This window comes from Alexandromys fortis, unplaced genomic scaffold (assembly GCF_014885135.2).
Source record: "Alexandromys fortis isolate MF-2015 unplaced genomic scaffold, M_Fortis_MF-2015_v1.1 scaffold_5, whole genome shotgun sequence".
NCBI lineage: Eukaryota > Metazoa > Chordata > Mammalia > Rodentia > Cricetidae > Alexandromys > Alexandromys fortis.
Window position 1 is genome coordinate 249,658 of NW_026067924.1, and position 15,870 is coordinate 265,527.

At 46.1% G+C, this 15,870-nt stretch overlaps 1 protein-coding gene across 3 annotated transcripts in view; it reads right to left on the bottom strand.

Moving 5' to 3' along the window:
• The window catches only part of Phactr1 (phosphatase and actin regulator 1), a 241,247-nt gene that overhangs the window by 41,262 nt on the left and 184,115 nt on the right, over nucleotides 1-15,870 (bottom strand). For all 3 annotated transcript variants that reach the window (XM_050142440.1, XM_050142439.1, XM_050142441.1), the window contains one exon: nucleotides 13,789-14,110. In XM_050142440.1, the coding sequence (XP_049998397.1) occupies nucleotides 13,789-14,110 (322 nt within the window). The remainder of the gene's footprint in view (nucleotides 1-13,788; nucleotides 14,111-15,870) is intronic.

Consider the following 15,870-nt stretch of genomic DNA (forward strand, 5'->3'; position numbering starts at 1 on the left):
TGGACTCTGAGATTTCAAGAGTTCATCCCATTCCCACTTAGCTCCCTCTCTGGCTCCAGCTTGTGGATAATGACGTGAGCATTCAGCTATTGTTCCAGTGCCGTGCCAGCCTGCCCGCTTGCCTACTGGCCCGTTGCTATGCTTTCTGCCATGATGGCCATAGATTGTAACCCTGTGGAACTGCTAAGTCCTAACTGCAAGTTGCCTTGGTCAAGGTATCTCTTCACAGCCATAGAAAAGTGACTAAGACGGGTGTGGTCTGCGATAAAGAAGGGGCTGTGATTTCTGTGAAACCAGGACTAGAGCAGGATTCCACAGAAGGAAACCTCGCTGCACTGACGAGTGTAAAGAATTACTCTACCAGCGTTGCAAAATAGGGGCCCCCTTACAGGTGATTAACAACTGTCTCAAAGAGACATTACAAACCCAGCTGGAAACTGATACTGGCAGGTTTCCTTCCTAACGCATCTTTCTACCTATCGTGTTCTAGAATGCCTGTTTGCAAAAGCAGGAATAATGTTTTCCAGGAATCTATAAGAATTCATCAAAATGTCTGGGCATATTTTGCTAATCAATATCCATGCTTGGGGTGGGGAATACTGTTTGCCACTGTGATCTTAGCACTTGGGAAACTGAGGCAGGATGAGCAAGAGCTCCAAACACGCCTGGGCTACATAGTGAGAGCCTGTCTCCATAAATTATCTGCTGAATTATCTACTGATTATCTCCTGAATGCCAAGCATATGCCAGGAAAGGTGCTGAGACGAAGACAAAACCTGTGGAGAATCTTGGGAGGGCATGAGGAGAAGGAAGTGAGAGGAAAGGAGGCTAGAAGGTCGTCATGGGACTCCTCCTGGGGGAATCAAGACTTAAATCTGAGTCTGTATTTTCCCCATTTTTTCTTTTCTTGATATTGGACAAGCTATTCAGTGTCCGAGTCTCAACTTTCTCAAGTGCAAAATTGTGTAAATCATGCTTTTTGGGGTGGTGGTGCTAGATGGCCCTGTTAACATGGCCTTAAATGAGAGCTCCCCCACGGTCCCCCACCCCACCCCCGCTCCGTTAATTACAGAAATGATGTTCCAGAAGATTTCAAAACATACTCAGTGTGTCCACCCTCCACACATGGTGGGGAAATTTTCTAAAAAGCCCATGTGAACTTTGATTCCCAAGTCTTCAAAAGCAGCAACACAAATGGAAGATGCGGTTAGCAGAGTGTGAGCCAGCCCATCCATGGCCAAGAGACATATCTAGGAAGTGCAGCGTCGAACTGACGTGGCCTTCTGAATGTTGCCCTAAAGGAAGCCTAGGGGAGTGGCAGTCTCAGTTGGTTTATATGATAGAGTTGCTCCATAGATTTGTTTTAAGTCAAGATGTCCATTGCCAAGGAGGAGTAAAACCCATATGTTCACGGAGCCTTTCTTCTCCCCACCTGTGTATCTATGCAAAGCTCACAACAGCTACCCAGTCGGTGTTGTTGGTCTACAACACATTCTTAGCTCATCTTCATCTCTCCCCTTCCCATTTATCATTTATTTCTCGTTTCCAGAAATACCTTGCCTATGTTCACAGGAGATCCCTCAGCTGTAAAAATTATAAGCATCTATCTGCCTACCATCTTTCCCTCTGTTGTGGTTAGGATACGGAGTCTCTCCCCTAGAAGCTCATGTGTTAAAAGCTTAGTGTCTGTCTCAAGCAGAGTTCAGAGGTGGGCTTCAGGGTAAGTGTGACTGGATTGTGAAGGCTCCACCTTCATCAGTGGCCTGGTCCACCGTAGACTCAGTCTGCAGAGCCTGCCTATTGGGCGATTGTGGAACTGTGGAAGGTGGGGTGTATGTGGATGAAGTGGGGACCTGGGAGAGTATCTTTGAAAGCTCTCTTTCCCTGGCCCCTTCCTGGCTGCCATCCTCTCTGCTCTCAGGTTGCTATTAAGTCAACACTGTCTGCCCCATGTTCACACCATTGTGATGTTCAGCATTGTCTCCGCTCTCAGCCTTGAGCTCAGTCCACCATGAACCAAAACTTCTAACACTGGACCACAGTGTGTGCTCCCTTAAACTGTGTACTAGCTACTTTTCTCATCATGATGACAAAATACTTGATAAAAACAGCTTAATGGAGGGAGCACATATTCCGGGCTCCTGGCTTCAGAGGGTTTAGTCTGTTCATGGTTTCTTGGCCTCATCTGCTTGGGTAGGACATCACAGTGGTGAAGAGATTAGCAGAGGAGAGGAACTCATTTTATGGATGACTGGGAATGGGAGAGACAGAGAGATACAGAGAAAGACAGAGATAGACAGACAGAAATTGATTTTGAATGGGGAGGGGGAACGAATGAATATGGATATATAAACACACGGCTAGCTTCTTCCCTTCCTCTTTATGCTTAGTCTTTAGCCCACAGGATAATTCCACTGATCTGCAAGGTGCCCCTTTCCCCATCAGCCAATCCTCTCTGGAAAACCCCTTACAGACACATCTACAGGCCTGCCCACTCAGTCATCTAGACGATTCTAAAACCAGGCAAGTCGACAATGAAGGTAACCGTCAGAAACTTTCTCCCCAGGTATCTGTCAATAACAAAAGATCTGCCTAGCACTTTCTCTCTCCAAACGTGTGGGCTCTGTGATGACCAGGGGCCACATTTTACTGACGTTTGTGACTGGTGGCTAGCACCATGCCAGGAACAAATTGAACACCTAGTAGTTGATTATAGCTTCTGCAGAATAAAAGAAACATGGGCTTACTAGATATTTGGGTGCACTTGTATGTGGTTGATATGCATACTCGAAGGGTATTAATTAAGAGATTTTTCTGTGATTCTTAGGAGGTCATCTACTGGTCTACTGTGAGGCTCTGAGTATCACAGGTTGGTTAGCACCTTTATCAATGGGTTAGATAAAGACAGAAACAGAATTCTCATCACATAAGGGAAAGAACTGTACAGAGAGATTAACATTTTGAACAAGACAATTCTTTGCATTGGGAACTGTCCCGAGCATTGCGGAAGATCTACTATTGCCTCTGGCTTCTACCCACTGGATCTTGTGCAGCCTCAAGAGGATGGAAAGGAAAGTATGCTCCCAAGGAGAATATGCACTTCAATTACTGTGCTCACTTTAGTAGGGATCCTGCCTGATCCCAAGGCTTGACTGTTTAGTTTGTGATTCTCTTGGTAACCATTGTCAAGGAAGATTTTTCAGGTCAAAAAATACAAAAGCATCCAAGTGATGGTACGTGCTTATAAACCCAGAATGCAGAAGGCTCAAGCCTGCCCAGGAGAGACAGAGAGAGAGAGAGAGAGAGAGAGAGAGAGAGAGAGAGAGAGAGAGAGAGAGAGAGAGAACTCAACACAAACAACACACACATAGACATAGACACACACCCCAGCACTTCCCCACCATTCACACACACTAACACACCACTGATGGATATATCGTAACGATTAGTTTTTGATAACCTGCTGGTGTTTCTGGAAAAAAAAAAAAGTCTGTCTACAAGCATTAGCATATAAAAAGCACCAGCATCCATCTCGCCCTGATCTTGCAGCACGAGGTCAGAAAGCATCTCCCTGCATTGAACTGAGGATGAATCGAAGACCAGGAGGTCCAGCTAGTGATTGGCCCACAACTGCTTGGCTCCATGTTCCTCTTTCTGGTATCACAACTGCTCACACAGTCAAGCACGACCTAAGACACTCGCAGAAACGGAGAGACAACGTTAGGTAGAAATACCAAGACTAATTTCCGCGTGAGGAATGGAGAATGCCAGGAAGGGGTAGGCTATGGGTCAGCCTGTGTATAAATACGATCTCATCGCAGACCAAATGCCAGAGAGTTTCAGAAATATGGGTCCTTGGTCCCTAACAGGACAGAAGACAGGTAGAAAAAATGAATTCATTTAAACCCGTGACAACTTCTGGAAAAAGGAGCTCAAAATACATCCTTTACTCAGGAAGGCTGAGGACCCTAGCCTATTTAGGGAGCAGCTTCCTGCTGACTGAAGTCCAAGGGGAAACAAATGCTCTCACGGCGCACTTCATATCTTAGCAGCTAATCCTGGACCACGCCGCGCGCGCTCGCTTTCTTAAAACGAAGCTGATGAACAGTTTTCTTGGGCTTCGGTGGCTATTTCCGTCATTCTCCAGCCTCAGGCTCTGCAATTTGTGGCATAATTTCTCACACGGTTTTGGTCTCTGAGAGGAAAGGGGCTGATTGCTCTCTCCCCCTCCGCAAACTCTTCTTTGTAACTCACCCGGGTGAAATTACAGCTCATTCCTGCGAGAGCTTAACTTCATTTTCCATGTCATATTTGTGGGCAATAAATTTTCTCTATCCTTTGAGGGAGATGAATATCTTCTTAGTCCGTTTTAATCACAGATGCATGCCAGAAGGCAACATTCCTTTAGAATACATTTTTCTTTAGGAATGATGTCACGGTTATCCCCCCAAACTTTTAGGGAGATGAAGGCTTTAAAATAGTGATTTTTTTTGGATTGCACAAGCATGTATTTGTGCACGTGTGTGTGTGTGTGTGTGCGTGTGTGTGGGTGGGTGTGTAGAAGCCACAACCTTAGCTGCTGGTCCTCAAGAGTCTTCCAGTTGGATGAGACAGAGACTCTCAGTGTCCTGTGACTCACCAAATAAGGCAGGAGGACTGCTTAGCAGACCCCAAAGATTTGCCTCTCTCTTCATTCCCAGCACTGGAATTATCAGCGTGACCTACGCCCTACCTACTCTGTGTCACTTGAAGTCAGGTCCTCAAGCTTGCAAGGCCAAGCTATCTTCTCAGCCCATGACACCGGCTTTCAGTTTTACAACTGCCCTCACTTCTTTATGTGTGCCATGGAGATGTTCATTAGCAGGTGATTCCCCACTCATGGGTGGTAGGTGACAGGGTTTCCTATCCACCAGCCTATTGCCATTTGATGGAGACAAAAAGATGTCTGGAAGCTCTCTTGGAAGGGGACCTTCTGATGAATGACTCCAGCCACTGGCTGATATTTCCACATTAATTTCTTTATGAGTTATTAAAATAGGGCCAATATCTTAGTGATTTCCAGTACTAAATTTTTAGGGACTAGAGAGTGATTCCTTGAAAACACATGGCTATTTGAGTGGCAGGAAAATGAATATTTGAGGGGGTACCATTGTGTTATTCCTTTGTTTGCCATTTTTTATTTGCTTTTGGTGTCTATATGTCCATGTTTATGCATGTGTGTGTGTGTGTGTGCATGGATGCATACACACATATATGTGGAGAACAGAGGCTGACATTGGGGGCACTAGGAGTAATAAAAGGCTTTGTTGGCTTTCTGGGAGAAGGTAGACACACGGTTAATGGAAAGAACTCTAGGTTTGGGTGAGAAGACCCGGGTTTATATCCCTACTGTGATCATAGGTTGTCTTTATCACTATGAAACCAAGATAGCAATTACACCCTTCTTAACACTGCAAGTTTTGAAAAATATTTATTTACTTGTGTGTGTGTGTGTTTGTGCTATGCGGTGTGTGTGTGTACATGCCACTGCGCCTGTGTGGAAGTCTGAGGACAACTTTCAGGAGTTGGTTCTTTCCTTCTAATCTGTGAGTCCCAGGGTTGAACTCAGATTATCAGGCTTGGCAGCAAATGACTTTCCCTACTGAATCACCTCACTGGCCCCATCTGCGTATCTGAGGGGAGGTGGAATGGGATTTCGAACACTGACGACGTGTATTTATGAGACACGTGGAGGACCCACCTATGTTAGCCATGAGGTTGTTTTGAAAGATGTTCTCATGATGCCTCCTTCGCATACTTAGGGAGCAGCATGAAAACGCCCCACGTGCTTATGTTTATTGCACTGTCTGGAGCTCCTTGGATGGTGGGGAGTAAGGATCTCCCTTGTCATCCGGGACGCTAAGGCTGATGGTATCTGTATAGACGCCACATGGAATTTAGGGACTTGGTGGAGAGAGTCCGGCCCTACAGTCCTACTGCCTGCGTCAACACTGCTTGTTTCCTTCTAGTTCTGTGACCATGGACAAATACCTAGGGGTTTTCCATTCTGACATGGGAAATCACCACTTTATCCACCCCTTCCTGGCATTCTGTAGCACAGACAAGCTCATTTAAATGTACTAAGTATCAGCATTACCTTCAAGAGCCCAGAGAGAATTCACATCTAGGAAGCTAGGATGGGGTGCGTTATGCATATCCCTGGTTTTTATAGTTATCTGGCCAATAGTCAGAGGGCCAGTGGACACAAACCATGACCCCTAATGTCTGTTTGATCCAGGAATAGCCAAGTGCTCCATATCAAAGAGTTCTGATGTGAATGATTTAAAGATCTGATGGCCGTCACCTGTTTATCCTCATGGAGGTTAGTTAGCAAGACTCTGAAAACCATGGTGACGCTCAGGGTGACTACAGTGCTGCCGAGTAAACCACAGATCTATGAGACTCAAGAACGAGGGTCAAACCCATGTATTAATGGATTACTGGAACCAAAGGAAGGGGTGCAATTAGCTCACTAGGTAGAACCCAGAATGAGTGTTCATTTAGCATTCAGAATGCCCGTCTGAGACACTGCAAATCAGAACCCTGCACGATAGGACCTGGGTGGTTCTTCATCACACAGTAGTCACTGTGAATTCCCGGGTGTTATACGGAAGCTGCTTTGGAAGAGGCTCACACAGTACCACCCCGAGAAAGCGGCTATGCACTCTCCAGGGCAGTGGTTCCCACCTCAGAGTCCCTCAGGAGACAACTTTCAATGTCCAGAGAGAGTTTTGGTCTGATAGCTGGAAGAGATGGTGCTGTGTTCATATGTGTTGTCTTCTTCCAGTTTTTCTGCCAGCCGGCTGCCTGGCTTGCCCATTGTGCAGGGAGGGGCAGCCTTGCTCACGATGAGATCAACTTGCCCTGAGACCATATCGCATCTTTTGGAAGAACAGTTAAAGCTAGAAACACGATGTGTGGTGTTTCTTAAGGGTGAGTCTATACCTTGAGATCAAAGAACTAGCCTGAAATAGGAGGTTGGTAAGCCAGGCTACCAGGAAGCAGGGGCAAACGTTGAGTCAGAAATGCATGAGACTGAAGCTCTCGTCCAGGGCCAAGGGATATCTTTCCCCAGAAATACACTGCATGTAAGGATGTACACCCTTCCCTCTACAAACAAAACACAGCTTCAAATCCACGCCAAGTTATCAGCGAGTCACACTGAGACCTTTGGAATTTCATTTTGCGAAGGCAACAAGTCAGGTCTGCTATTTGCCACAGGGCACTGAGAGTTGAGGGTGAAACATTACAAACGTCGGCTGATGCAGTCAGTATAGATGCCATACGGGTAAGGCCGAGGGACACTGTGGGACTGCTCAGTTCAGGACCAAATATTATTCTTTAGAATTCCCTGTGACCTTGAGACAGCATGAAGCGAAGTAACCAATGCCATGAAATGGATCTGCCCTGGGGTTAGAAGCTCAACTGGGCTCTTTGAAAGGTTCAAAAATAATCACGAGGTCATAGACTTTTAGAGATGGAAGGGATTTTGGGGGTATGCTGCGGTGTTCAATTTCTTGTGTCCAATTTAAGCAGGATTCCTTTTTCATTATTCTCAATAAGCAACAATTTCATCCTAGCTAACATGTAAAAGCGAAAAGGGACTGTACAAACAGATACTAAGTTATGTGTCTATATTTAATTGATATTTCAAACAAAGCATTGTATCCTTTGAGACAAATTTCCCTGGAACTTCCTACGCAGCTGAGGATGACCCTGAACTGACCTTTTAGCTCCACCTCTGAGAGCTGTGATTATAAACTGTTCTTTTTCTTTTCATGTAATGCTGGGGGATTGAACCCAGGTCTTTGTTGACGCGAGTCAAGCACTCTACCCACAGAGCTAGATCCTAGCTCCGTGATTTATTTCTGTGTGTCTGTCACAATGATTGGCATTCAGTGCTCAACGGGTGCCGCCAGGAATTGCAGATTACAGGACCTTCCTAGGGTGGTCAACTACGCTTACTCTGGACTGTCTGTGTTAAAACACGTCTGCCTCATATTTGAGCTGAGGTAGAGCCATTCTGTTTCTAATAACATTCATATTAGTAATAATAACTTACTTCAATATATATGGGATAGAGTTATTGATTGGGACAGGTCCTTAGCATATGGCACAGCCTTTTGTACAGCATATTGCATAGGTACACTAGTAAGACCACTGGAACTCTTGCTGGCAGGATGCTTTATCATTTGGTGACTGTTGTTCTTCCTCCCCCCTTTCCTATTTCTTCCCCCAAGACAGGTGTGGCACGGGCTGGATTTGAACTTGTGATCTCCTTGCTCTGCCTCCTGAGTTTGGGGGTGTTCAGGTGTGCACTATTTTTCTTAGAGGTCTCTAAGTGACCTCACCAGTGGCGCTGGGGCTCTCCCATATGTGTGATTACAACCTCCTATCCCCACTCTTTAGTCGCATTTTCTATGATTAATCTTCTAAAAACTTCGGGTGTCAACTGCCAACTTAGCATCTTCATATGGAAAGTTTCATTTATCCATTGGGAGAGCGTGTACGGCTACTTCCTCTGAAGTGCCTAGAATGTTCTCCCGCGTCATCTGGCCACACTTCTCTTTCAGCTGTCAGAGAAGACTACCATGCCCCCCCACCCCAACTGCTGAGAATCCTGTGGTCAGCACTGCTCCCACTTCATCCCCTTCACAGATGGGCTCACACAGTCTGACCTCCCAGGGAGTCTAGGCTCTGCTGAGACCAGCTCTGCTGTCTTTATCCTCTCCTCAACACCAGGCAGAAAATCTGCTTCAGCACCAGCTATCCAGCGAAGAATTGTTGGTGGCTCTTCCCATGGCTAGGGGCTATGATTAGAATGTGCTTCCTCAAACCCATGCACTAGAATCCTAACCCCCAGTGCAGCCATGCTGAGATGTGGTTAGATCACAAGGCCCCTGCTTCCGTGAACAGATCATCATTATCATGGCGGGAGGGTCCTGATCAGGAGAGTACGTTCATTATAAAACAGATATAGCCACACTTCTCCCCCTTGGCTGCTCCCACCCTCTCATTTTCCAGCTTGGGATGACACAGAGAGGAGGCTGTTGCTGGATGCTGGCACCGTGGTCTTGGGCGCTCCATTGCTGGAGCTAGGAAAGAATATGTCTGTGTCGTTTGGATCACCCAGTCTGTGGTACTCGAACGGCATCCCCTGGCAAACGTGTACATAAACTGCTGGGTGGGTCCCACACTCTCTTTGAGGACAGTGCTGGGGCTGGGGAGAAGGGGCAGGTGCTGGGTTAGGAGGGGCCTGCAGCCACACAGGTGAGGACAGCAGAGGTCTGGGAGAGGGAGGGTCAGGAGCAGGGGCCAGGGCAGCCAGTGCAGACATCTTCACACCTCCACAGAGTGGGGAGGATTTGCTGGTGGTCACATGTGGGGCTTGCCATGGATGACCCTAGATTTCTGTGTGAGCAACGCTAGGTACGAACCTGCCTTTAATCAAAGGAGAAAAGTCTTCTTTAAAAGCACAGTCCCTTGAAGATCTTTCTAGAATCCCTTCATATCCCACTTCATTTTGCCAACAGGAAATGAGAGCGCAGAGATCATTGAATGGATTGACCTCAAAAAAAGTGAGCAACTGACTGAAAGCAAAAGTTCAAGTTCTAGAATGAATGCCAATTAAGACTGCAGAGCTTTCTGTAGAGAGGAAAAATAAAAAAAAAAACCCTGCACAATGTTTAAAATGGTAAAACATCACTTTTCAAAAAGATTTGAACAACCCATGGGGGGAAATAAAGACTATGTAATTCAAAGAAACTGACACACACACACACACACACACACACACACACACACACACACACAGCCTCCAACAAGATCGGACCAAATCCATTTCCAATGTGCCTTTGAGAGGCACTGAAGAAAATTTTATGTGCTACATAATTTTGCTTAATGCTCACTGCCATTCATTGGACATTTATGGTATGTTGTGCAATGATCTGACTGATTAGGTCATTTGATCTTCACAGAGAGCCCGAATGAGGCTGGTCTGCTCGTGTTCTCCTGGTTTTACGGATGAGGAATGAAAGCCCATCGAGGCTATGGAGCACACTTTGGGTCACACTGATAATAAGCAGTGTGGCTAAGCTACAAATTTTGATTCTAGACCGCACTCACTCCACTGTGAGGTGGGAGAAGTACGAACCCTCTCTGGGACTGGGGATAAATAGAGACCGTGCATGTTTCTAGTTCTTTGTGCTCTGTGTGCCTAGCCCCAAACCTGATGAGCCTAAACTATAAATAAACCATGTTGGCAGGGTCAGGTGAGTAAAAATCTGAAAAGATTCAAGGTCATCTCAGAGGAACACACACAAGATGTCAAGAGGTCTAAAGAAGCCCTTTATGTAGAGAACACTGTGGCTGTCTTGAGACATTTGAAAGGATATCCTAGGAAAGGAAGACCAGAATTGAGGCGAAGGATGTCTGTGTTACACAGGGAAACTGTTATAACTTAATCAAGCCATGTCTAGAATGGGAATACTGTCTTGGAACTCATCAAGATCCCCATGCAGAGACTGGACAATGAACAGGAACGCAAGGCAGACATGGGATCAGTTGCCTACACTGCCTTCGAGTTCCCTTTCACAGGCACGACGACTGTTTATAGAAAAGTAGGTGTCAAAACCCAAGGTTGCTTAATTCCTCATTTGATTTCCACAGCGATACATCTTCAGGATGAGAGCACAGTTCTGGAACGATGCTCTACAGGGGACTTCCTAGTAGGTCTCGGGGACAGTGACAAAACTACTGTGGGAAGGCCCACGGCTCTTCACAAGTACAGTGCTGTCATGTTAGTAAAAGTTCTTCTTACGGTGTCATGTGGGCTACCTGGGAGCTGCCAGGTAGATAGAGAAGGATTCCTATGCTGGGAGACTTGGACAGGAGAAGACGGACATCATGTTGGGAGTTTTGGGTAGTGAAAGGGTGGGAAGCATTGCCCCAGACAACAGTTCTCTTGTTACAGGACAAAGTGGTCCATGACTTTGATCTGCACTCAGATCCTTCTCCAACTCCCAGGAGACAATGCGGATGCTTAAAAAAAAAATCTCTCCAATTTGTATTTATTTGGCAAGAGGATTTTTCTCTCTCAGGATGAGTGGTCTTGTCAGAGTGATGGATATATTGATTCTCTTTGTCCTGCTGCCGTCTGAGGGGAGCCTAAGTCTTAGCCTGGGTGACAGCTGAGGAGGCACGAGGAGGTGGCAGGGCCCAGGGTGGTACAAAGTGTGCAGATGGTCCCACTCTTCTTTATCCCGGCCTTCTCTTTTTTGATTCATTTCATTAAAGAGCCCAATTCAGTGAAGGACCTACCATCGTTCTAAACTCAACTGAAACATTCCGCGAATTCCTACTGAGACTGTAAAATGGTGTGTTTGAATGAAGATCCATTAAGTAATATCCTAATAGGCTATTTCTGGTATCTCTGTTTAGATAATCAAAATTCATCCGAGTCATAAAATCCTAAACCCTGAATGGTGGTCACGGGAGCACCAAAGTCCCAAGGACCCATGTGATGAAGGCAAAGACTGAAGTCTTAAGGAAAGAGTCACAGGAGAGAGCTAGGGGACACGGAGTAGTGGGCCCTAGGCTTGACTCAACCTACTGCACAGGACACTGCTTTCTAAAATATGTTTGTGGAAATAACAGTTCTTCTAAGATTCACTCTTACTGTGTATAAGGGTTTTCCTGTGTGTAAGCAGCACACGTATGTCTGGGGGCCACAGAGGCCCAAAGGGAGCACCAAATCTTTGGAACTGGAGCTACAAACAATTGTGGGCAACCACGTGGGTGCTGGGAACCAAACCTAGGTCCTCTGCAAGAGCAGCCACTGCTCTTATCCACCAAGCCATCACACCAGCTCCTGAAGCAATGGCTTTTGCTTTTTTATTTTTTTGAATGTCCAATCTGTCACAAATGGATATTTTCATAAAATATAATAAATGTTTTTTTAAGAGATGAAGCCTTTTAATATTCAATAAACAAACAAAAAGATATCGTCTATTTGCTATAAAAGTATTGAAAAGTGTATTCTTAATTTCTGCAGTGTGGGTACAAATGGGTAATGAGCATTTAGTGAGCATCCTTTGAGTTGGTGGCAGTGGGGAACTTCCTGGACCTTTCCTAGTTTCTTTACTCAGTTTCCCTAGTGATGGACATGGTTGGCAGTGCACGTGTGTGGTATATTTCAAGGCGTCATTCAAAAATTAAGCTATGATTGCCCTCATTAACAATACTGCTAGTTGGAACCAATGGCAAAGGATCAACTGTAATTTTGTTGTTTTTCTTTGGCAACAACGGAGAGTATTATGAGAAAGCAATCAAGCCAGAATTGTTAGAGGGAACAGCTTCCCTTGGAGGTAGCTATTTCCCAACACACATCCCTTGGCTAGGAAGTAGAAAGGTGAACCATGATCAACTTTTGTTTGGCTCTCCACTGTAGCAGCCCACAGAGTCTCCAGACCACAATTTTCCCATCTGTATTTCTCAATAGACAGCCATCACTACCCTTGGTGATATAGCCCCTCACCTCAGATGGAAATACTCTCTCCTTGTTATTAGGGAGCTTGGCCAAATAGTGTGCATCGGAGTCATTGAGAAATCCCAGACATCCCTTTGGCACAGAGATGGTGGCAGCGGTCCTGGCATATCTGTCAGAAGCAGTGTCAGGGATGAATGATCTCCCTTAGTGGAAGGCAGACTGCAGACCTGAGCCGGGGATAGAATTCTTTGCAGGCCTCCCAGAGAAGCATCCGGGGGCACTTTCTGGCGAAGGATGGGTTATACCAGTGGCTCCCACGCATATCCCTGGACTCCAGCGCTCTGCTTCCTCCTTCTTCAGGAATGGGGGCAAATCTCTCCACGCTTCTAATCTGCTTACCCCATCCTCCCCTCCTGCCAGTTCTCATCTCTTCCCAATGCACTTAAACCATTTTCAGCATCATGGAGTTGTCACAAAATTAAAAATAAGCCATAGAGTATGGAATATAAACTTATTCTCTCCCTGATTGCCCACATCAGGGCAGGTGAGACCACTATTAATGGTCACACATGTATATTATTTCTCAAAATGGCAATGTTTAGAGAAACAATATGGTCTACTGGGCATATGTATACATGCCACTCCTTTGTGTGTGTGTGCAGGTCAGGGGTGTCATTCTCAGGCACCTCCTACTATTTTCTGAGACAGGGTGTCACTGGTCTGAAACTTGTCATGTGAATTAGGCTAGCTGGCCAACAAGCCTCAGGGATCTACCTAGCTGTTTTCTCACTACTGGGACTGCAAGCTTGTACCATTACGCCTGGCATTTATCTACACAGATCTGAGGATTGAATTGGATTCTTATGCTTGCAAGGCTGCTTCTTACCCACTCCTCATCTTTTTAAAAAATTAAATGTGCTTACTCAGTACTTTGACAATGGACATATACTATTTCCCCCATTTTTTGTGTGTTTTGGGCGTTGAACCAGGGTTTCTCTGTGTAGCTTTTGGAGCCCGTCCTGGAACTTGTTCTGTAGATCAGGCTAGCCTTGAACTCACAGAGATCCACCTGCTTCTGCCTCCCAAGGGCTTGGATTAAAGGTATACGCTACCACTCCCCAGCTAACCCTTTTTAATACTCAGATTTGACATGACTTTACTCTCAAGCCCTTTTCTGTTCTTCGAAGGGAAAGGAATGAGGCTTCACACTCTCTAACCCCCAGCCTGTTCTCCCTCCCAAGCAGTCCCCTTCCCACTGTTACCTTTCCAGCCTCTGCATGGTCATAGCAAGTGTCTTGTTGAGCTCGTCGATCATCCTGCAGCCTGAGGGGTGCATGGGCAAGGTGCCTGTAGAGGATGGGAGGTGCTGGCCGTGGCTGCCATACTGCAGTTGGTGCTGCATCTGGGATGGCAGGACAGTGTGGTGGTGCTGGGCCACGGCCTGCTGGCTGCTCTTCTGGGCTGCGTAGGATGCCAGGGAGAGTTCTGGCCCTCCGACAGGCATACAGATCAGGACTTTCTTTGGAGGTAGCGGAGGCGACAGTTTCACTGGCAGACAAGGCAATTTCACAGGGGCGCCAGGATCTGCGGCAGAAGGAGGGTGAGAAGAAGATGTGAGTTGGGGGAGGGCATTAAATGAAACCCAGAACGTCATGTGTTTGCACTTTGGGACCACAGCCTCCTGGAGGGTGGACGTTATTCAGTTTTCTGGCCAGACTACTCTGGCACCTGGATAGAATGGGAGATGGGTCTCAGAGTCCATCAATCAAGGCTTCTCAGAGACCCAGTTAAGATGGCATCAGGAAAGCATGTGCCATGGGAACAGGAGCTGAGAAAAAAAAAAGAAAAAAAAACCTTTCCCAGGATCGACCACAATGACTACGCATTTGCCACCGTTAAAGTAACATATGCTTTCAGCTGGCAGGGTCCAACTTGCCTACACTGACACAGGACAGAAGTCCATACTCTGTTCAAGTCTCTCCCTACAAGTGACCATGCTGCCGTTCTTGATTCCTTAGCTCTCACTGAGAAGCTGCTTTGTAAGGCTTAGTGGCTGCAGAGCCTGACGTGGGCACACCAAGTAGGGGTGGGGTGTGAGCATTGTTGCTGGGCTGGTGGGTCCACTCACAACCAACTGTGGTTCAAGCTGTACCCTTAAGGGACTAAAGAGTTTATCGTACGTACCACACACATACACCTGAAGGTAATTTTACATTTTCCCAATAACTTTGATCATGAACAAAAGGTTGCACACAGCAAACCACCAGAAAGTGGCCCCTTTGGTGAGGCTTAGAAACCAGTGCTTGGAGAAAGCCGAGGGAGGAAGATTACAAGTTGAACCCATCTTGGGCTACAGAGTAAGCTCCTATCTCAAAACAAAACAAAAACAAACTCAAGAGCTTGGTGGATTCAGAAAGACAAATATTGTAGATTTTTTCTCATATAGGAATCCTAGATTTTAATTTTTATATATGTGTGAGTCTGTATGTATGTTACAAGTGTTTTATGAAATGAAAAAAGGGACCATGAGAGGGAAAAACACTTTGGGGGGTAGGAAGACATCAAAGGGAGGCTAATACAATATATAGTATATGGCAGGCAAACACAAGGGAGGCTACTGGGAGAAGGGGGGCAGGAAGCAGGGAGCAGGGTATTGGGGAGGGGAGTAAGAGAAAAAGGTCAACAAAAGCAAAGTATATTTAAAAATTCTGTAATTAAACCCATTACTCTGTATGCTAGTTTAAAAAAGTAATTGAAACAAACAAACAATCAACAGTAATCCCTGTCCTCCCAAGGACTGGGGATGTGGCTAACTGGCTCTGGGTTTCTCCCCCAGAGCCAGCGAAACCAAACTGAGAACAAACACCAAACCAAACCCTGAAGAATGTCACTTGTCTCATCATGGTGGCGCTCAGGACAATGCATTTTAGAGTAGAACCAAGCCCTTGACTATGTGACAGTGTCATTAAAACTCCCTAGACAGTCCACATTAAGATGGGCCAGGGTCAGACAAACTCTCAGAGAGCATTCTGGGAGAGATCTTGTAGTTCTCTTGCTTAGTATTCCCAGAGTTCATTTGGTCTGGGAGGGGTGGGGCTGAACTTGTCTAGGAGAATCACATTCAGAAAGGTGTGCCACGGAGGTGTCTTCTTGCCATGGTCCTGACCACTGATGTTCGGAGTCCCCAATTTCTCTCCACCCAGTGTTTGTTTGCTTCCACCTAATTTATACTGGAGCACAGACAGGACAAGGCTGCCCCCCAGTTTAAAACTGAGGACTCCCTTAGGCTGCCTGCTGCTTGGCTCAGGCTTTTAGACCCAAACTTAAGTAGTCTGCTCTGAAAA